Source organism: Argentina silus (assembly GCF_951799395.1).
Source record: "Argentina silus genome assembly, chromosome: X".
Lineage (NCBI taxonomy): Eukaryota > Metazoa > Chordata > Actinopteri > Argentiniformes > Argentinidae > Argentina > Argentina silus.
Genome location: NC_139653.1, coordinates 8,295,533 through 8,319,405, shown reverse-complemented (window position 1 = coordinate 8,319,405; position 23,873 = coordinate 8,295,533). Strand labels below are relative to the sequence as shown.

The following is a 23,873-nucleotide window of genomic DNA, read 5'->3' as shown; positions in this document are numbered from 1 at the left end:
CAACACAGCTTAACTTCCTATTGTTTTTTTTAAATTATTATTAGACGGTTTTGACACATTACACACCCACTGTCTTTAGAACATTTTCAGTGTATTTTATAGCCTCACATACTGTACTAGGGTAAAGCTTTTTAGCTGGGAACAAAACTGTGTGTCCTCTAAACTCAACACGGACTCCTCCTTCAGTATGCTTGAAATACAGTATATTTGCTGGCCATGTCTGCATGTAAACATTGCATATTGAGGAACTGAAAAACAAAGAAAAAGTTCTCTTTTGTCCCTCAATGAGGGTTGGCGGGGGGTGATTGTGGCCAAATACCCCCCAAAAAACCATGACACATTTTATTCAACAGAGCTGCTAAAATAATGCTTTGATGAGAAATACATAAATGCTGAAATCTTAACTTCGAAAAAACGAATGGTATTCTTTTAATGGTATTTAATGGTATTTTATAAAATTAATGGTATTCTTCCTATACCACATAGGGTTAGGGTTAGGGTTCCTAGGGATCCTATAAGACATTGTTTTTGAACTATTGAACTATCTACCTACTGAACTTCGTACAGTTTGAACTACTATATGAATACAGTAGTTTTCACACGTCGAGAGGAACACCACATTCCTCTCGATGTGTGAGAACAACTGTATTTATACAACAAAGGTTTCATCAGTTTCAGAATGTTTTTCATTACTCACCAATCAAGTTTTTCGTCCGGCTTGGGGTCAGTTCGGAGGGTCTCTTCTCACAAGGGTAGAGTGGAGAGACTGAGTAGGTCTAAACTGTTCAGGCTTCTCTCTTGGTTTAGAGGAGTGTTTCTTGAGACAGTCATTTTAAGGCTGACTTCCTCTGATGATCTGTGACATCACTGAACATTGATTTTGAGCCAACTCTGGCAGTTTGCAGTCACAAACAGTCACTCACTGGTGTAACCGTGTTGAGATGGTAAACTCACTCCTCAAGTTCAAATACCCCCATGCATGCTTGATCGGGTTGAGATCAGGTGATTGACTCAGCCATTGCAGAATATAGCTCCTATAGCTCCTATATAGCTCCAGAATATAACTCCTGGGTTGATTTCACAGTATGTTTTGGGTCATTGTCCATCTGTACTGTGAAGCGCCATCCAATCAACTTTGCTGAATTTGGTTGAATCTGAGCAGACAGTATATCCCTAAACACTTCAGAATTCATCCGGCTGCTTCTGTCTTCTGTCACATCATTAATAAACACTAGTGATCCAGTGCCATTGGAAGTCATGCACGCCCATGCCATCACACTGCCTCCACCGTGTTTTATAGATGATGTGGTATGCTTCGAATCATGAGCAGTTCCAAGCCTTCTCCATACTTTTTTCTTCCCATCATTCTGGTACAGGTTGAACTTAGTTTCATCTGTCCAAAGAATGCTGTTCCAGAACTGGGCTGGCTTTTTTAAATGTTTTTTGGCAAAGTCTAATCTGGCCTTTCTATTCTTGAGGCTTATGAATGGTTTGCACCTTGTGGTGAACCCTCTGTATTTGCTCTTGTGAAGTCTTCTCTTTATGGTAGACTTGGATAATGATATGCCTACCTCCTGGAGAGTGTTCTTCACTTGGCTGGATGTTGTGAAGGGGTTTTTCTTTACCATGTGAAGGATCCTGCGATCATCCACCACTGTTGTCTTCCGTGGACGTTCAGGCCTTTTTGTGTTGCCGAGGTCACCAGTGCGTTCTTTTTTTCTCAGAATGTACGAAACTGATTTGGCCACTCCTAATGTTGCCGCTATCTCTCTGATGGATTTTTTTGTTTTTGCAGCCTAAGGATGGCCTGTTTCACTTGCATTGAGAGCTCCTTTGACCGCATGTTGTGCGTTCACAGCAACAGCTTCCAAATGCAAATGTCACACTTGGAATCAACTCAGACCTTTTACCTGCTTAATTGATAAAGAAATAACAAAGAAATAGCCCACACCTGTCCATGAAGCAGCTTTTGAGTCAATTGTCCAATTACTTTTGGTCCCTTGAAAAAGAGGGGGCTACATATTAAAGAGCTGTAATTCCTAAACCCTTCCTCCAATTTGGATGTGAATACCCTCAAATTAAAGCTGAGAGTCTGCATTTTATATAACTGTAACTTGAATATGTTTTGATAAACAGCTAATAACAAAAATGGTGTCAGAGTCCAAATATATATGGACCTAACTGTATCTTTGGGGGAGGTATAGTCTGAGGTAGTACACACAAGCTTGAAGAAAACATTAATTTCTATATGGCCTTATTGGCCTGCTCTTTCCTCATTTCCTCTGCCAATTCTCCATCCTATCTACTGTTATACTAAGGACGGTAAATGGAAAAACACAAGTGTTGGGTCATTTATTGCAAATGGCTTGAGGGCAAGACATTTGTGGGTATAAACTATTATTGTGCTGAGTTGAAATATAAAGATATACTTTTAGACTTCTGTGATTGTCTACTCACATTTGACCAGACCATATTATTACAGTATTACTAATACAGTATTAGATATAATGAGCTCTTCTAAATTAGGATGATATTTTACATTGTTGAGTTCTGAAGAGCAACAGGAAGTGAGGAAAGTTTTTAGTGGAATTTACCACACACCAATTGCAAATGACAGTAGTGAGTCAATACTTCCTGTGTTTTGTGAGAACATTCTATATGCATGTAATAATACATACTGATGGGTGTAAAATGCCTACACTAATTGCGATTCACCAGTAGTTTTCCTCCATAACGTTGAATATTTAACATTGAAATGTTACTTCCTTCTACTTTCACAGTATCACTATCTCACATGCACGCCCGCACACACACACACACACACACACACACACACACACACACACACACACACACATACTTTACTTGTTGGTCATTGACCACCACACAGTGTGCATAGTTCACACTGTGCCATGCGTCTCTGTCATAGAACTGGACTCTGATCCCTGGAGATCTCTACTTTATTACAGGGTACACAAAACAAACAGTGAGGGCCGAATAGTGGCGCCATCAACACCTGCTTCTCAACTCATTTATTGCTACTTGTATATGAAATTAAACTTTGGTGTGAACGTGCAAAAGGTGTGGTTGCATGTCCATATGTGTATATATATATATGGTGTGAGGCATACTTGTTGGTTGTATGACAGTATGTGCATTGGGATAAAGAGTGACAACATCTCACTTCTTCAGATAACATTAGATATTGCTGTTTCCTGTGTATTTTTAAATAAATGTTTTATGACTTCTGCTGCCTTGCTTAGAGTTTTCGTCACAGGGGATTTTATGTGCATCATCTGCAAATGTACAGTGCCTTCGGAAAGTATTCAGACCCCTTCACTTTTCCCCACATTTTGTTGTGTTATAGACTAAATTTAAAATTGATTAAATTAAAATAATTTGCCATCAGTCCACACACAATACCCCAGAATGAAAAAGCGAAAACATTTTTTTTGAAATTTCAGTAAATTTATTCAAATTGAAATACAGAAATACCTGTACATAAGCATTCAGACCCACTCTTAAAATTAGCTAAAATGCAAAAATGTCAACAAATCAACAAATCACTCAGAAAGTTCAATTAAGTCCATTTTAATGCAAGGATAATAGTTCATGTAATTTTGGAATTAATATCTTTGTTTTTATAGGGTCTCTGATTTGCATAGGAATCAATTACACACTGTGTAGATTAGGATCTCATTATAACGATGCATATGTTTAGGTCTGAGGGTAACTAATACAGTATTAGATACAGTGAGTGAATTAGGATGATGTTTTACATTGTTGAGTTCTGAAGAGCAACAGGAAGTGGGGGAAGTTTTGAGTGTTACACAATTCACAATTTATAATTGCCGTCTAGATTCTAGACCAGGCAACCCTAATCCCATGCATGAAGCAAGTTCTGAAGATGAGGAACTCTGCTTACACACAGCATGTAAACAGTAATCACAGACCCGTAACTAGTGTACTAGTAACTAGTGCAACCGTAACTAGTGTACTAGTAACTCGTGCAACCGTAACTAGTACTGTATTCTGTGTTTTTGAGTATGAATTTCATACACTCCCCTCTATCCCAGTAGATTAATGCCAATAAAATGTTGAAATGTTCCCCTCTATGGTGATGCTCTGTAGCTCCAGGGGACACACACTCCCTGTCCCTGTCCTCTGTTAAGCCCCTTTCTCTGAGGCAGTCCCATAAGACAGTTGAGCAAGGACCTCCGTTGCATACACTCTCAGTTTACTAACACACAAAGACACACACTCACATGCACTTTGTCAGTGATTGCCCAGGTGAGTGATAACGGCACCTGGGTCTCTTCCTCACCGCCTCCGCACCCAACCATGACCTTGTCCTGGAGCAGAGACATCGCTGTCTACCTCTGATTGGATGGACTGGCTTAATGTTTAGCCAAGGTTCCACACACACACACACAAACACACACACACACACACACACACACACACATGCACACACACACACACACACACACACACACACACACACACACACACACACACACACACACACACACACACAGACAGACAGACAGACAAGGAAACAGGATTAAATGCAAAGCCATTGGGATAACATTCACGGCTCAAGGATGGAGGCAGGAACACTACATGTAAGGAGGGTTCTAGGCAGTGAAACGTTGGGTGAGTGTGGTGTGTTGTATAATGTGTATAAAGAAAAAAATAAAAATAAAAATATATATATAGGGTATATATATATATATAAGGGTAGGTCTGTATAGTCATAACAGTGTTAGAAATTGCACCCCATATGTTATGACATAATGATGCCATTTGTGTAACTGTTTACATTACAATGAAATTGGATTTGGTTATTTGCAGACTAATCATACTGACTATGCTGGTTATAGAAGACTGCATATAGAGTTCATGACAACAGTTATGAATAGTCAATAGATGTGTTACAACAAAACAAGAGAGGAGCATTTTCTACAACGGATGAAAGAAAACTTGTTAAGGATTTTCCAAGCTGAGGATTTGCTAAACTGACGCTGTTAGTAAACTAATCCACTTTGGAGCAAGTGCATTGCCTGACTATAGAATCAGGAAGGAAAAGGCCTAAACTTCTCTGCATAGCATTCACAGATAATCCAAATAGTTAACAAGAAAATACATTGAAAGCATAGTAAGTTATATCTCCTGTGATTTCCCTGAAAGGTACCCAATCATTATCTACCTAAGCAATTGTTACGACCCTAGCTCGCTAGGGAAAAGAGAAGCAACATAAACCCGATGGTGTGGGTAAAATTAAAGTTATTTATTAACAGGGAAATTGAAATGTCTTTAGATATTTAGACATTAGACTTTAGACATATTTCACCAACTGGTAACAAGCAGTTTCCTGTAAATCAAATAACTAAGTTGATTCAATTACATAAAGGCATGACTCAAAACATACAGTGCCTTCGGAAAGTATTCAGACCCCTTCACTTTTTCCACATTTTGTTGTGTTATAGACTCAATATAAAATGGATTAAATTAAAAGAATTTGATATCAATGCACACCCAATACCTCAGAATGACAAAGTGAAAACACGTTTTCTTCTGTAAATTTATTAAAATTGAAATACAAAAATACCTCATGCACATAAGTATTCAGACCCTTTGCTATGACACTCATAATGTCACTGCAAAAATGTCATCAACAAATCACTCAATAAGTTGAATTGAGTCCATCTTAATGCAACGATAATAGTTCATGTAATTTTGGAATTAATATCTTTATTTTTATCGGGTCTCTGATTTGCATAGGAATGAATTACACACTGTGTGGATCAGGTTGTCAACTAACCCTAACCCTAACCCTAACTGCATTAAGCTGGACTCAATTCAACTTATTGAGTGATTTGTTGATGATTGCATTTTAGCTATTTTTAAGAGTGTCATAGGTGTCAACCACAAGAGTGGTTTTTTGCATTGTGCACAATAAGGAGCTTCAACATAGTCAATAAAGACCCTCCATTTCACCAGAACAAGACAAACAGACTACAGACACTGGTAGACATACTGCATATATATTAAATAATGTGGAGAATTAAATCATCAGGAATGAAGCTAAAGTATCTTATCATTATAACAGCATGATATCTCCGTTTGATACCTAAACAACATCACATCCTCTGCTGCCTACCATGAGGAAGTCAAACTAGTGAGAATCTTAGCAGAAAATCGTGCTGTGTCATCATCAGCCTGTTCAGAATCCTTGACATCTTGGCCATTTCATATTAGAAATGAAACAAATCTATAGGCTGTCACAACATATCTCATGTATGCCACCTAGTTTATTTTATTTTTGGATTGTATGTGACAACCTAGTATGCGACTTCAAAGACCATGCAGTGCTGAGCCTTTAAAATCCCCTGCATCTTTAACGTATAGTGTTTCAGTTTTTGAAATGTGTGACTGTTGGGACTACAGTATGTGTAACATGCACACACTGTATCTTACAGTGCACATTTTTGCAGTTTATTATCAACCTGATGTGGTAAAGAGGAAAGATAAGAAACAGGAATGATTAGATCATGTGTGTGTGTGTGTGTGTTTGTGCGAGAGAGAGAGAGAGAGAGAGAGAGAGAGAGAGTTTGAAAACTCAAGGAAATAAGGAAGTGAACGCTGTTTCAAGTAGAATAGTTATTAACACAAACTATCTTGTGTTATGAGCATACAGTATATAGAATAAGACTGAGATGTGTGCACTAAACCAGAGTAAGAAGAAAGACTGGTGACCCGCAATTACTGTAAATGGAGTTAGTACTTATCCAATGTGCACTACCAGTATCAACAGTACTATCTCCCAGCAGTCTGAATAGGCCAAGTGTACAGTAGTAGCATGAGACACATGTGTACAACAGTAGTTATCTTCCTGTTGCAGAAGAAGCTGATGATGAGGAAGCCCCCGCAGCGGAGCGGCTGTCACTCAGGCCTCTGGCCCGCCTCTACGTCTACGCTCTGCATGGTTGCCTGTGCGAGGTGGTCTTCACCGCACTCTGTGACTGGTGGGTCACCCGGGACATGAGGCTGGCCGGGTACACCAGCCTGTGGGCCCTCCCCATGTACGCCTCCGCCATCTTCCTCATGGAGCAGCTGCGTGGCAGGCTGCTGGCACGCCGGCACCCTCTACCGCTGCGGCTGCTGGCCTACACCCTGTTCATCTACCTGTGGGAGTTCAGCTGGGGCGTGGCGCTGAGCCTGTTGGGGGCGTGTCCCTGGGACTATTCAGGCTTCAGCTATAACGTGGCAGGCCTGGTGACTCTGGAGTACGCCCTGCCGTGGGCCCTGGCCTCGCTCATAGCAGAGCAGCATGTGATCAGGAACACTCTGAGAGTACGACTGGACAGCTCTCGTCATCTCTAGAGGCAGCCATGTAACACACAGCCATGTGTCACACATACTCACCTCCACCTCATTATACATACAGTAGTACACAATGGGTACTTCCCAATAGTCTGTCCTCTATTCCTTACATCCTCCTTCCCTGCTTCTCTCTCAAAACTCATTGGAGGAGATCTAAGTTTCCTCCTCTCCAATGCTTTTTGAGAAGCAACTAAGGAGAGAAAATGCGAGGACTACAGGAAAGACTATTGGGACCCAACCCATGTCACAACCATGCCATTCCTCATGAAGAGCTCCCCACAGACCCCACTAACTTCCATACACGGTTCTGAGCATGTGAACAGTCAACGTGGTAACACTTTCAAGGGAGGGAACACATCACATAACATAAAGGGTTAAAACCTGCTTTCAGACATGCTTTCAAACTCTATCTCTAATACATGCACAGACTTAGGCTGTGGTAACACTTGGTAATGTCAAAATCTGATCACAATCTGGATACACATCACATGTTAATACAGTACGAAGTGTAACCACAACTTTGGATTTCATGGATAGATATACAGTGCCCTCCATAAATATTGGAAAGAGGAAGCATTTTGTCTTCTTTTAGCTTTTACTCCAACAGTTTGAATTGAAAGGCACCAATAGCAGACTCCAAAGGCACCAATAGCAGACTCCAAAGGTGAATGCAAAGTCTAGAATCAAACCTAGACATTGACAGCTGTCTTATGCCTGAACAAATTATGTGATGGAACTTACCTGACTAGCCAGAAACACCTGCCAAGCCAATTTTCCAATACCTTTGGTGCCCTGAAATAGGGGGACTATGTATAAAAGGGTTGTCATTTCTAAATGGTGAAACCAGTCTGAAAATTCAAGATTTTACTACTTTAACCTCATAGTAATTATTTGACTTCAAATCCAAACTATTGGAGTATAGAGCTAAAAGAAGACAACATGCCAATACTTATGGAGGAACACTGTACATCAAAGGTGTGTTTAATACTGATGCAATTCTGAAACCAATTTCCAATAGCTGAAATTGCACAACTTTGGGCTTTCTTTGAAAGGTGTAATCTATAATTTCACAAGATAATCCTAAATGTAAAAGTGTATGTTGTCATGACAGCAAATAACAAGAAAAGTGCACTGTCGGTCAGCAGCAAGTTAAACCATGGCTGTATGTACTACTCATCTGCCCCTCCTGCCAAAGAAACCTCACACTTAATGTAACTGTAACCTGTTGGGAAAATAACCTTCTGTTTAGCAGGGCCATAAGACATGGTCATAAGCACAAATAAAGACTTTTTAATAACCACAGTTTCATAAACATATCTTACATACCCTCATAGGCACCTTCAAATTTTGCATCAACAAACCTTTACAAAGGTTCATCAAATAAACAGACAATATGCTGACACACAATATATCAGGTTAAAATTTTACAGAGGTATAGGAGTGGATTCTGAACTCCTCTGGGTCTAAATGACACAGACGATGTGTTGATGTTGATCAAGTGGAAGGGAAGTGCTGATGACAGAAATACAACTTGTCAACTCAGCTTCCTCATTTCAAATGCTGTCAGTGTCTTCTCGTTTTGGTCACAGACCGCATTGGGCCATATATTGCATTTAGCAGACGCCTTTATCCAAAGCGACTTACAACAAATACAAGTAAGTGAATCATCTATCCATCAGTCATCACAAGAAAAAGTCATCTATGCCAGGAATAGGACCAGGAGCTATTGGCAATCACAATGCTAGAAGAAGGAAGAATTACTGTAAAAATGTTTTTTTTTTTTCATTTATTAACAGGAGAGAAACTTGTACAGAGGGGAAGTGGGGTGAAGAGGTCATTAGGAGGGACCGTTAAGATGTAACCTGAACAGATGGGTCTTCAATCTATGGCGGAAGATACACTCACCAAACACTTTATTAGGAACACTATACTAATACTGGGTAGGGCCTCCTTTTGTTAATAATTCATTAACCAATATACTTATAAGTCCAATACAAGCAATAACAGAAAATAGGCAGATATATACAGTATATTTTTCAGTAGGAGTCAAACTTTTTTTTCACATCCTCCAATCAGGGTAAGGTGTGGTAGGGATTAAAAAATGAAATTAAAAAAGGAGAACACATTATGCAAGCAATGCTTTCTGATATAACTTAATTGCTCTCTTCACATTTCAAAGCTGATCTATCCTTAAAAAAAGTTCAAATTAGATGCGGGCCTGATTGGAAGACCGGACGGGCCGTTCTCTAGACCAACGGTATTTGACCACATTGTTCTTACGAGATATTTCTAAATAAAATTACATACAAACTAATTTACAAGTGTGTTTGAATACATTGCTTTTCATCAGTATTGGTATACAGGGTTGTTTAATGTGTGAGTGAACAATCTCAACTACACACAGTAAGGCATTCTATCACAGTACCATTTCCCTTCATATCTGATCTTGGACATTGTACACAGGTTGCCTATATTTAGTGTTAAGGACAGTTTTTAGGGGTTTGACTTCTAAAGCATATAGGAAATATCTCCTGCTGTCTGCCTCATCTGTCCCTCCTTCCTTAGTGTGTGTGTGGATTAAGAGTTATCAGAGGTCAAGGGTTACGTGCGCTTCCTCTCTGGGTCCTGAACAACCATCATGGCAACAGTCCCTTCAGCCCGCATCCACTGATACCTACAGTAGAGAAATCACAATAAAATAAACAAGTCAAACTGATGCCTCCTCACCACATAGTCATTAAAACATCCTTTAGTAGTTTAGCAGATGTCTCCTTCTCTCTGAGGCAACTTTTTTTCATAAGGCTATTCCCTCTGGGAACACGCACACACACATACACACACACACACACACACACACACACACACACACACACACACACACACACACACACACACACACACACACACACACACACACACACACACACGCCTCTTCTCACTTGTCACTTTCCTTCCCTTATACCCCTCTTATCCCACTCACTGGCTCTGTCCTGGGATGAGGAGACTGTCTCCAGCAGAGAGGGGGAACTCCTGGCCATCCATATTTACATGGGAGGATCCTTCCTGAGAGAGGAAGAGGAGATGGAGGGGGGGGGGGGGGTGCCAATGAAAAGTGAGGGGTGGAGAAGTAATGATCATCAATGATAATGATAACAACACAGAACTCTGATAATGTAATACATTAGTGAGAGAAGGACAATACCAGCTGCCATATCCAGACATCAGTTTCTCGTTTGCAACCTTCTGTTTGCCCAGGCCCATACAGCATTGTCTGTCACAGAAGAGTAGGAGTGATATCATCATCACCATCATCCTCATCATCATCATCATCATCATCATCAACATCATAAACATCATCCTCATCATCATTCATAAACTCAATTAAATCAATAGCTCATTGTCTCTGGCTGATAATACAATATTATAATTATGTCTTCTAATGAGACCACTAATGAGGTCTTTAAGTCCACACTACCTATATCAGCTCTGCAAGTCTGAATAGGCAGGGAGCTCCGAGTCTCAACGTATTATTGATTGTTTACATCGTATCTCAATTCAAGAGAAAGGTTATCTGATAGGCAAGTCATGATCAAAACCCTGTGTGTGTGTCACCTCTGTCTCAAATTGGGCCCCAAACATGTCGATGGGACGTCCGCTGGCCAGAGAGGGGCGCTGTTTCTCCACCCAGTGTCTGAAGCTGAAGGGAGTCATCACATGCATGGTGCTCAGGTGGAAAGGAGGTTGTCTGAAGACCTCATCTACACAGAGAGATAGCGATTAAGAACACCATACACTAAACAACCTAAGCTGTACTGTCACAGCAGCGCATGTACAGTGCTCAGGTTATGTGATATGAATACAGTATATCATTATCAATAATACATGTTTCTTCAACAAAGTGCAAAGCTGACATTAACCCCAGTCCACTTTTCTTAATACATAGTTTGTACGTGGGATCGAGGGACTTACCTGGGTTTGGTTTGCCTGTTTTATGCTGTTCTGATGCCAAAAACCTGAGAGGGTACACACGTACAAACACACGTATTCTAGGTACAACAAGTCCATCTAGAAGGGTCATCAACCAGACAGTCAGAGGAACAGAACAGAGCCTCCCAGCTGTCAGGAAACAGTGACAGAGGGTGTCTGAGCCCCACTGTGTGTTCTAAGTCAATGTGGAATTATGTAACATATATGATCCGTCTGCCTGAGGCTGGATTCAAAACCATGTCACACGATAACAGCATACTCTTGAAGCAGTGTCATAATCATTTCCATACCAAAACCTAGTGCATCAGTACTCACACAATTGTGTTAAAGCAGCTATCAGTGATTTTTTTAGTAAATAGGCTAGTTTAAACATTTTTGTTGAAGGATATTTTGTAAACTAATGATGTTTTGAACAAGTAATGCCGCTCTTATGGTAATTCCTTGACCACAACAGATAGGTAATAGTACTCAAGTGCTGTTTGCATGTTAAAATACCCCATTGTGCCCCATACATTTCCCCATTGTTTACATTTTGTTGGTGATCAACCCTACATGCAGACATCACTGATAGTTGCTTTACAGCCTGCATGGCACAGTCAGAGCCATGCAAGACTCCCCTTGTCTTGTAAATGGGGGACCACAGCATTGGCTCAATCTGTCCTCTTGGGTGAGCTAAATGTTTATATAAATCTATGTGGCATGCAATATATCTATGTATGTCTTACTCCTTGATCACTGGCACCAGCTGTGTCCCCAGGTTTTCACAGTAGAACCACCTTTCAAACAGGATGTCTGTAGAGTTGTCCACATAATACCTGAAATCAGAACCACAATGTCAACATGTAATCAGGCTGTGAAACCTTGAATGCCAGGCTCACAATTTCTCAGCAGACCTGGGTTCAGACCTGTAGCTGTGTTTTATTGAGTGTGCATGGCACAATGAAACCAATTTTTGACCCAGGTCTCAGTCAGTCAGTCAGTCAGTCAGTCAGTCAGTCACTAAGGGGGGTCGTGGTGGGAAAGGGGACGATTAGTGTTTTAGTCCTTTGTGTAGTCATGACCTGTGGTAAAAGGGTTAGGGTTAGGGTTCAAAGCTCAAATCCTACACACTGGACCTTTAAGAAGAGTGGTAGGTAAAGGAGAATATGTGTCATGAGGACGATGGTGGTATTGGCACCTTAAACAGTCTGTCTCAGTTTTAAGCCTCCTTCTCTCCACCACCAGGCCCACAGTGTTAGCCTGTCTCTGGGGGGAGTGGGGGATCCTGGCCGGGAGAAGAAACATCTGAGGATCAGGAGAGGACATGGACATGGGTGTATGAAGACACAAACACAATGCACTGCCACTCACACAGAGAGTAAATGTTGGATCTCACGTGATGGGTTTCTCACCTCTCCCTCATGGATGTGCACATCCTTGTGTTTGCCATTCTCAATCACTTTCAGACACATGTCCCCTTTCACCTGGTAAAAGAGCTGTGATAACAGACACATGTACATAATTCTTAATAATATTACAGCAATGAGTAGAGATTGTAGAGTACACAGGATATGGAAAATACTAAGAAAAATATGAAAATCTCCAGATATGATTACACTATGAGGTATTTTTCAGTATATATGGTCCCAGAAGGAATCACTGTTGTTAGCGCCATGCTCTACCAACTGAGCCACAGAGGACCACTTCACTCCACCTGAGCTGCTAGTGTTCAATATGAATGTGCTTATGCTGTCCTCCAGTGGACAAATGATGTCTTTGGAAAGACAATACTGGGAAAATGCCCTCAAAATGAATGGTGACATCAATCTGAACAAAATCGTGCAGCAGTTTTCAAAACTGCACATGCACATGAACAGAGACACAGAGACAGGTTATTTATTTGTCTCAACTCCTTACATTGATTCAAAGACACAATACTTGACACGGCTTTACTCAGGAGGACTCCAACAAGCAGAGTACTAGTGAGTAAATAGTGGTGACCAAAAGGGGATATTGCAACACTATTGCGGAATTTGCCCCTATGGTGGTAGAAAGTGCTTTGATGTGCGGGGGTTGGGGGTGTATGTGTGTGTGTGTGTGTGTGTGTGTGTGTGTGTGTGTGTGTGTGTATGTAGGGGGGGGGGGGTCATAAAAGCTATTAATGGATCTCTGAATCTTTCTTTGAGGTAGGGATGTTTTGTAGGAATTCTATGTTCTCATACAACATCTTTTGGTCATAGATATGAAGTTGGTCATATTATGGCAGTTAGTCTGCAAGCATGATGAAGTGTGTGTCACAAAAGGTCAAACATCAGTTAAACATCTGTAACAGTAAGTTACTGGCAAGTGTGATATGTTAATGAGATTTATATCACCTCCTCCCCTTCCTCGATGTGATAATCCTTTCTGGTATTAGGACCTCCAACAAACATGATGTTCAGCTGGCAAAAATGCCTATGTAAAAGAGAAAACAATGTATACACACTGTAATAGCATTCTTTAGTACAGTATTCATAGACATAACATGCAACATTACTCTGGCTACTGTATACTGTAGGTGGGTTACAATGAACTAACCGTTATAACACATATGGCATCACCAAGGCTTACAACTTCACTAAAACTGACACTGTCTGTAAAGAAAACCAGCCAAAGCAGCTACTCACATGAGTTTGTTGCACACCGGTGGCAGAAAGGCCTTCTCATTCTCTGCTATCCATTTGTCCACGTTAACAAGAAGTTGATCTCCACTCATAATTGCAAACTAATGTGAAACTGTCACTTTAAAATGTCTTTTTAGGGATTGATCCACTTTTTATGAGACCCTGATTCTCTATTTAAAGTCCAAAATGCAGAAGTCAGCAATGAATAACAGGGGAGGAGTTCTGTCCTATCCAACAGGACGGGTGAAAGGTTGCTTACATTCTCACAATCAGTAAACTAGTGTTGGCGACCACTAGAGACAGGAGTACAACGCTGCCAAGTAGGCTCCAGGACTATGTACTAGAGTGAGCCAGAGGCAAATCCTGGCATTTGAGTAATATAGAGCCGCAGTTACATTTGACTCTACAACAGCATTATAGCAAAGACTTGTGTTCTTATTGTTTACATCTCTTGTTAAATGAAGAGTAAAGTAAAAACTAAATGTGTTTTGTTTAGTATGCTCCAGCTAAGTGGGGGATGTAGTATATGGAATTACAGTGCATAACTGTAGTGTGTTTCAACCGCCAATCATAATAGCCTTAGGTTGAAGGTCAAGTATTATGCAAATGAGCAGGTGTTTGTCCTGATGTGTGCCTGCGTGCACGTTATGTGTTTACGATGCCTCCTTGATATTGACATATAAAGTATACTAAAAGGTACATTCAGTCTCCGTTGCCAAGTTAATTTCTACCGTGCATTATAGAGCACGACACAAGAGGAAACACTTCTTCGTGAAGTGGTGGAGAGAACACATGTTTAAAAAGTGACCAAACTGACTTGTTTGTTTGGTGCAAAATGATATCCCTATAACCCTTGAGCCACGTTATCACAAGACACTCGCTTAGTGTGACCATCAGTTCAGCTAGCTAGCATGGATAGGTGACGTAGCTAGCTAGCTTTGCTAAGGTAAACAAGCCATTTGATAGGCTAACCAGAAGCAGTAGTTACTGAAAGTATCAGAAACAGTCGTCAGGCAAGGTGATGTGTTTTCCTGATAATCCAATTGATAGAACAACGTCAAAACAAGAATTTTATTTACATAGAGTGTTCATAAGCTCAACTGCTGAGCCGTACCAATGGAGCTCCAGTGGCGCAATCGGTTAGCGCGCGGTACTTATATGACAGTACAATGTAGAGCAATGCCGAGGTTGTGAGTTCGAGCCTCACCTGGAGCAGTCTTTTTGTTAAAATGAGAAAACAACGGTAATCAAATCATATAAAAATGTTGTCGTAATAACGTAGCTACACATGATAAAACCAATGGCGTTTCTGGCAATTGTGTACAGAAGAACTTCACAGTACATTACCAAGGATAACAGAACAATAGCCTCTTACTGCTGAGTTTACATGATAAATGATAAGGTGAGATTTACATACATGCTTGTCTGTGTTGTTGCATAGATCATTGTCATAGATCATGTTAACAGCTGACTTCCACCGTAATTTAATGCAAATATTATCTCTATTAAATGTTGTTATTGCTATCCTCTGTTGTGTAATTTTATTATTTAAATCCAGGCTATGATATGCAAATATAGAACAACTGGTGTAATGTTTTTTAGTTGCAAACCTAATATTTTTTACATTGGTTTTAGAATAGGTTACTTCATCAACTAAAATGAAGTAGTTCTCTCTGATACCAGTAGGAGGCAGCATAGCATGATGATATTTTACATTTACATTTACATTTATGGCATTTAGCAGACGCCTTTATCCAAAGCGACTTACAAAAATACATTTGTTTAAGTAAGTGAATCATCTATCCAACAGTCATCATAAGACAAAGTAATCAATGCTCACACCAGGGGCCATTGGTAGTCCTAATGCCAGTAGGCTATTATTAATTTTTTTTCTTTTTAATTTTTTTTAAAATTTATTAGCAGGAGAGAACTTGTACAGGGGGGTAGTGAGGGTGAAGCGGTCTTTAGGAGGGACTGTTATATCATATAGTATGATATATGATATAGTATTTCCACATTCTTTAAGTTTGAGATGAGAAGTGGGAACTTTAAATTCCCATTTAAGCACATTTTATAAGAGGGTGCTGTTTGACATTAGTTGTTCAATTATTCTCCAACAAATTGAGTAATCAAATAAAATCAAACTTTATTAATGTAGCACATTTTGTACACGGATGCAATACAATGTGCTTCACAGAATAAATAAATTAAAAACAAACAAATACAACAGACGGAGACTAATGCAGTAGGTACAATAGATAGTAGTACTGTAGTTTCTGTCCTCAGAGCACAAATCACAATCTATGATATACTAGTCCATAATGTCCTGTGTCCACTGGAGGGCGCTGCTGTCTGGGGTTTGGGTGGGCTGTGTTTCATCAATGAGGCTTAGTGGCTGCTAGAATGTGACTGGCTACACCTGTTTTTTTGAATGAAAACAGTATTTAGCCACATCTGACTGGTGCCCTCCTCTATGTTGATGTAAATGTAGGTGTGTGTGTGTGTTTGTGTGTGTGTGTGTGTGTGTGTGTGTGTGTGTGTGTGTGTGTGTGTGTGTGTGTGTGTGTGTGTTATTAGATTGTTTATCAGTTAGTAGAGAAACACTGACTAGGACAAAGAGAAACACTCCACATGTATCATTGAGTGAAGCACTCAGAAAACTCAATTAAGGTGATGTTAGGGAGATGTTATATACATTTTGATGTGAACAGTACTTTAAAACGTCACTCTGCCCTGCTGTGAAGAGTGAAGACGTTTCCATATGCGTGCGTGTGTGTGTGCATCAACAACTGCTGATGAGTGTGGAATGGTCCTCAGTGAACAAGAACAACAAGTGAGCATGAGAGGAGGAGGGAGACTGAGCAGAGGGCTAAGACAGCTGGCCACCCCTCCTCTCCTCCCCTTCTCCCTTGACCCCAATACACACACACACACACACACGCACACACACACACACACACACACACACACACACACACATCATCCCAAATTAAATGACTAAGATTTATATAATTTACTATTACAGGGAAAAGAACACAGCTGATTTAAAAAACATGGTCTGCGGAGGGATTGTACTTTCCTCCGTTTGGTGCCCTCCCAGGAACAGTTGAGGCCAGATGCAATTAGCATGAGATCAGTGGAAAACAGGGTCACAGGAGGGACCAAGACTTTCATACAAGGCTCTATCTCAGCCTCTCTCAATAGGAATAGTTTAGGAATTTGCAATGAGTACACATATACTGAAATACCAATGTTCTTGGAGTGTTCTTAGGCACTATCTGCTATCTCTCTGAATTTGGAGTTTGTCTGTTCACACAGATACACATCCTATGTGTGCACACACTTGCACACACTCTCACACACACTCACACTCTCTCTCTCTCTCTCTCTCTCTCTCTCTCACACACACACACACACACACACACACACACACACACACACACACACACTCACACACACACACACACACACACACACACACACACATAGACAGACAGTATGTTCTGTCGTCACCATATCCTGTCAACACTTGTAAAGGGAGTGCACTGTATGCCAGCTTGTCTGTTCAGCATAGACAGGTTCTGATGGAGGACGCCAAACACACTACCATCATCATCATCACCACAACGCACTTGTCTGTTCAAACATTTACAGGAATTTTATCTCCCCTCTCACACCACATTTCACTTCTGGCTCGACTTAAACCTGTCCTAGGGTGCATATGGTTCTTTGCTGTGTGCTGTGTTTTTGTTGTGAGTCAACTGTAGATGAACAGCACAGTTGTTACTGTGTTTTTCTTCTTGTTTCTGCTTATGTGACACAGGTATGTGTTCCAGAGAGGTGGTACAGTGTCTCTGTCAGGTTGTACAGTTGAACCTGGTGTTGGATTGGTTACCCACACAAAGGTTATGCCTATAGTACATATGAAAGGGTACATTCCTCTTAAAATCATATCAGTCTAAGAACTTAATGGGGCATGATGCATTTTCTTATGTAAGTGTTTCTTTAGTAATGATAACTCTACATTGACATTTCTGCCATTTCAAGGAAAGGAGACATATTCTATAAAAGGGTGAGAGGGTGGTGAGACTTTTTGAAGCATGTTGATAGTAAGGGTAGTGCCTGTTGAGCTGTCATTCAGTGCACGCACACACACACACACACACACACACACACACACACACACACACACACACACACACACACACACACACACACACACACACACACACACACACACACTCACACACACACATACAGTTTCTAGTCATTTTCAACCGTAACACACACTGATATTCTAGAGTAGTGAACACAGTAATCAGTCAAGGGAAGACTGACTGCTGTGTGTAGTTTAAAGAGACAGCAGGATCAATGTTAACACATGAGGTAGAAAACTTTATCAGAGGTAACCCACCACACCTGTAAATTATAGATTGAAATTGCAAATAGTCTATTTCCATAATTGATATGAGCCCAGCACCAACACTGGATTGATTCAAAACTGTTGCAATTATTATGTATGCTTGCTAAGAGTAGTGAACTAATCTTATATGGATAAAAATGGATGTTGAAAATACTGTGTATTCACTATCAAAAACAGAATCATAATTATGTCTTCAAAGCCAAATAAAATGGTACCCTTTTGCAGTACTACAATGGCAGTTCCCTAATGGTTGTAGAAATTGTCCTGTGAGTCTTCATGTTCTGAAAGGCCTCCTGCAACTGTGTGCCAAGGTCTTTAGATCTCTCCCCCTCATGACTAACAACAGAGCTATGTGTCATAGGCTATAATTCACATGTGCCTTTGGTTAGCAGTGTGAGTGCTCAATGGGAGTCTGGGACCAGTGTGACAGCTCATAGTCTTGCTGTTATGTATGGTGGCCCGGAGGCTGTACTCATTATGTGTGAAGGTATAATTATTATCATTATTGTGTTTATTTTTTTGGGCTGGTTGATATGAAGGGCCTGTCAGCCTGCCAAAGGGAAGTGATGTCATTCTTCTTGGCAGGAGAACACCAGACTAGAGGTCAGAGGTCAGTATTGTCAGAAAAAAGGGAAAAGGTTGTTGTTGTTTTCTTTTCTCCTCCAGTTTGAGGACACAGGGTTGAATGAATGAATGAATGATTGAATGAATGAATGAATGAATGAATGAATGAATGAATGTGTTGCACTGAGGGAATTTAAAAGGTTAGGCCTATGTTTTTGTCCTTAAATTAAGTTGTTCTGTGAATGCTCTCCCTTAAAAAATGCTTGGCCCCATTGCTTTGAGTGCCGTTGGAGGTTCAAACCTCGGCTCTCTTGTATTGTGTTTCTCACTTAATGATGACTAGACCTAACATTGGGTTGCTCAAGTCACAAAGGAACTCTGAATAATAGCTAGCTCCCTACCTCCCAGTTGTTGTGTGTGTGTCTCCTCAACTGAGATGAGCGATGGGAGATGTAGTGTGGGAGATGTGAGATGAGCAGGCATGATCTGCTCTGAGAGACACAGAGCAGCAGGAAGGCAGTGTAAGCTTCCAGAAGACTCAGAGGGAGGAAATGACTTGTGCTGAAGAACACTGTGTTAGTGAAAGCCAAGTATACTTTGGAGACAGAGATGTCGATGGGGTGGGGTCCTCAGGTTGTGTGTATAAGGTCTATTGGCCTGAACCCCCCCCCCCCAACCCACCCCTCCCCCGCATCCTTAACCTGATTAAACATCCCTCCAACAGCACCGCTACTCTGCCAACCCCCATCACATAGCCCCATTCTCCTGGAAATGACTATGGATTTACACAACTTTTACCACTTCAGACTTTATTTACAGCCCCTTAGCTCTCAAATGAGACCCTTTGCACATTGCACAAGAGTGTAATGTGTGCATATGCGTGTAGGTATAATATCTCTTTATATCTTCTTACAGTTTGGAAACGTAATGTTCGTTCCCTGTAACCTTCAATTGCATCTCCCATAACTCTCCAAGGCGGTGCTGTTGCTAGGTTTACTACTGGTTTCTTTATGGCCTGAATTTCCATGCCATTTATCAATGAAAGATTGTTTTGGAATTCAGTGTGTTGTATCAGCCAGGCCAGAGATAGTTTGTCTGGTCTGGCCTATGAGTCTGAGCCTGACTGGCCAACCACATCCTCTGGCCATGGCTGCCCATCCAGATACATGTCATGAATAATGGGGGCTCATTGGAAGGGCTGCTTTTGATTTATGTGTGTGCGGGGCCTCTGGCAGAGGATGTGTGTATCCTGATGGAGGTCCAGAATCCCCCCCCCCCCTCCTCTCTCTCTCTCTCTCTCTCTCTCGCTCACATACACACACATGTACGCACACACACACACACACACACACACACACACACACACACACACACACACACACACACACACACACACATACACACACACACACACTCACACTGCTTTACCCACATCAGAGTGAGACACAGACTCCCCTCAGGTCAGTGTGAGTTGTTTGTGGCTGCACCATTTGTGTTTGTCTATGACAAATTGTGCATAATGTAGACTTTAAAACAACAACAAGTAAAGCAGATGTTTATGGTTGTACAGTGTTGTTGATGATGACCTTCGGTATGGCAATACAGTACACCAGGAGAGGAGGCTAGGACAGTTGGATAGTGTTATGTGTGTGTGGGGAGGGGGGATCTGTAGACTGGACAGATCAGTACAGGGGCAGCAGGAGGATCTTTCGGCGCCGGGGCTATCACTCCCCATGGGCACATCAAGGCCCGGTATGGCGGTCGGGTACGAGAGCTGCTGACACCACCGCCCCAGTTCAAAGAGATCAGCCAGCAAGATCCTGGCAACGCAGGGCCGGGGCAGCCAAGCACAGGGAACAACGCTCCCCTTTCAGACCCTGGCCTGGGAAAACATAGGGCCTATAAGCCTAGGAGGAGAGACCCCCCCCCCGCTCCTGCTCTCTCAGGCAAGTGGAGTTACAGGTGCTGCACACCCCCTCTACTCCCCTCTCCCCGTTCCTCCTTCATGCACTAGAGTTGGCAGGGCTTATTTTTCCATTGGCTGCTGCTGCCATCTGTAATAGCCAGAGTGTTGCTATAATATTGTTATTCTATTAGCTCCCTCTAGCAGAGCACCATTGTGCAAAGTATTGTACACAACCGCTGCATGGTTCACCCCATGTTCCATGTTCCATGTTATTAGCATGTTCTTGTGTTTGGCAGCCAATATTGTTTTCTTTGTTGCCTCTAGAACCTAAAGTGACATTCTAAGTTTCTTTTTCTTCTTCATGTTTTCTCCACAGGATTATTTATAACACTTAGCGTACAGTGATTAGGATACAACTTGTTACTGGACATGGCTACAGTGTGTATTGGCACCACTTGTCAGATGTCATTCATGCCCCCATGCTGTTTTATTAATACTGGGACATTATTTCTCTGAATGGCCTAGTCAGCACAGCCGCTTCACGCTCCAGCTCAGTGCAGGAGCAAAGAGAAAGAAAACCGTGTGTGATTTTAGTGGTGGCTAAGGTTAGCCCTCTCTCTCTACTATGACAGTGCCAGTGTCTGATCTGAACCTCCAGGGGGGGTGAAGTGGGAGGGGTGGTGGTGGTGGTGGTGGTGGTGGTGGTGGTGGTGGTGGTGGTGGTGGGGGGGGGGGGGGGGGGGACTGACATCACTCCTTCCAGTGCTGTGGGGGTTGTTTTTGCTGCAATTCTGGGCTTCGGGTGCTGGAGCTAGTGCAAACATTCTGGGGGACTTCACAGGGACTCTTGTCATTGCACCGCCACATGTACTGTACACACGCATGCGTGCACACACACACACACACATACACACACACACACACACACACACACACACACACACACACACAGACACACACACACACACACACACACACACACACACACACAGACACACACACACACACACACACACACACACACACACCGTTAGTCCCACACACAGCCCGTAGATTAATTATAGCCCACAGGGACTTGTGGGTGATACTGTTGCATTATCACTCCCCAGCACAACCACCTATTATGGCTGTAAATCTGCTCATCTTAATAGGCCACTGTTGTGCTGGCAGTGGCAACAGCCTGAGCCTTGTGTATCACTAAACACGCTCCATTTACATTGGTTGCTCACACACACAAAAACAAACACACAACTAGAGACGTGCATATACTCTACACACACATTCACAAACAGGTATAGTTAAAAACTCACAGACATGCCTTTAGGCAGTCTGAAGAGATGGTGAGAAAACACAATTGTAATTGAATCAACTTCTCAATTCATGCAGACTATGTTGGGAGAGTGAGATTGGAGAGAGGGGGGGGGGGGGGAGAGCAGGTGTCGCTTGGGCTAGGTTGAAATGGGAGATGTGTGATCTGTGGAGGGAGACTGTCTGCATCGCTTACTGACACAAGAGAGCTGGTCCACTGCCTAGCTCCCCGCCTCTGACCTTGGCCCTGTGTGTATGTGTGTGTGTGTGGGTGTGTGTGTGTGTGTGTGTGTGTGAGTGGGTGTGTGTGTACTCAGTGCTCACGGTGGAGATTACCCTGGCTTTGATGGGATGGCTCAAACATTCCTCCCTCGCATTCCTCTCTTCACACACTTACACACACTTACACTTACACACACACACAAACACACACACACACACACACACACACACAACGAGACCAGTGCACTGATCCCTAGGCCACTGCTCAAACCCACCTCCTCCACCTCCACCCTGGCCACAACAGCCTAACATGCCCCCCCCCCCCCTGTGGGCCCCAGTGTAGCGTAGCCCTTAGACCTGTTGAACCAACACACAGCCCAGGTCCATTGTTCTCCGCTCAGGCCCAGAGGTTGATTGTTGGTTTGGCCCCGCCGCTTGGTTCGGACAACGTTTGGACAGAGTTTGATCCAACTTAATCCCAGAGAGCGAAAGCTAGGCTGGAGCACTGTGTCCACATGGTCTTACACCTGCACAGCCCCCTCTCCCTCTCACTTGGATATCAGCACTAGGCCTATTATTATACAGTGCCCTGCGTAAGTAATGGGACAGTGAAGCATTTTTTCTTCTTTTAGCTCTACATTCCAAAAGTTTGGCTTTTAAATCAAACTATTGCTATGAGGTTAAGGTAGAGATTTTCAGCTTGTATTTGATGGTATTTGTGTACATATTGGTTTCACCATTCAGAATGTGCATAGTCTCCCTATTTTAGGGTACCCAAAAGAAATGGGAAAGTTGGCTGGACAGGTGTTTCTGGTAAGTCAGGTGTGTTCCGTCACATCATTTGTGCAGACATAAGAGAGCTGTCAATGTCTAGTATTGATTCTAGGCTTTGTGTTTGCCTTTGGAGTCTACTATTGGTGTCTGTCAACATGAGGTCAAGGAAAAAGTCAAGTTAACCATTATTAGGCAGAAAAAAAAAACTAAAAAAAAAAACTAGCCAAAACCTTAGGCTTGCCTAAATCAACAGTTTGGAACATCATTAAAAATAAAATAAAAAAAGAACTGGTGAGCTCAGCAATCGCAAACGTGCTGGTAGGACAAGAATGACTTCCACAGTGGGTAACCGAAGAATGCTCACCGTAATTAAGAAAAACCCTAAAACAACTGTCCCACAGGTCAGGAACACTCTCTAGGAGGTAGGCGTGAATGTGTCAGAGAATACCATCCACAGAATACGTCACCAGCCGAACTACAAACATTGCAGGTGTTAGGTTTGAGAATGTATCGATGATATCATGCTATCATGCTGTGATGCTATGAAACTATCATGCTATCATGCTATCAAACTATCATGCTATCATGCTATCATGCTATCAAACTATCAAACTATCATGCTATCATGCTATCATTCTATCATACTATCAAACTATCATGC

General features: G+C 41.9%; 2 protein-coding genes across 2 annotated transcripts; one reads left to right on the top strand and one right to left on the bottom strand.

Moving 5' to 3' along the window:
* Nucleotides 1-4,604: 4,604 nt before the first annotated feature.
* Nucleotides 4,605-7,386, top strand: LOC310823369 (transmembrane protein 229B-like; the record flags this gene model as incomplete). The annotated part of the gene is made up of 2 exons (XM_083696212.1): nucleotides 4,605-4,656; nucleotides 6,905-7,386. 2 exons carry the CDS (start codon nucleotides 4,605-4,607, stop codon nucleotides 7,384-7,386), a joined length of 534 nt encoding a protein of 177 aa, XP_083552338.1.
* A 2,601-nt stretch (nucleotides 7,387-9,987) lies between these two features.
* haao (3-hydroxyanthranilate 3,4-dioxygenase) lies at nucleotides 9,988-14,107 on the bottom strand (the record flags this gene model as incomplete). Its single annotated transcript, XM_083695514.1, has 10 exons — nucleotides 9,988-10,060; nucleotides 10,367-10,449; nucleotides 10,589-10,657; nucleotides 10,999-11,144; nucleotides 11,356-11,399; nucleotides 12,099-12,188; nucleotides 12,551-12,657; nucleotides 12,765-12,848; nucleotides 13,728-13,806; nucleotides 14,019-14,107. The coding sequence occupies 10 exons, from the start codon at nucleotides 14,105-14,107 to the stop codon at nucleotides 9,988-9,990; spliced, it is 864 nt and encodes a 287-aa protein (XP_083551640.1).
* Between the last annotated feature and the right edge of the window lie 9,766 nt (nucleotides 14,108-23,873).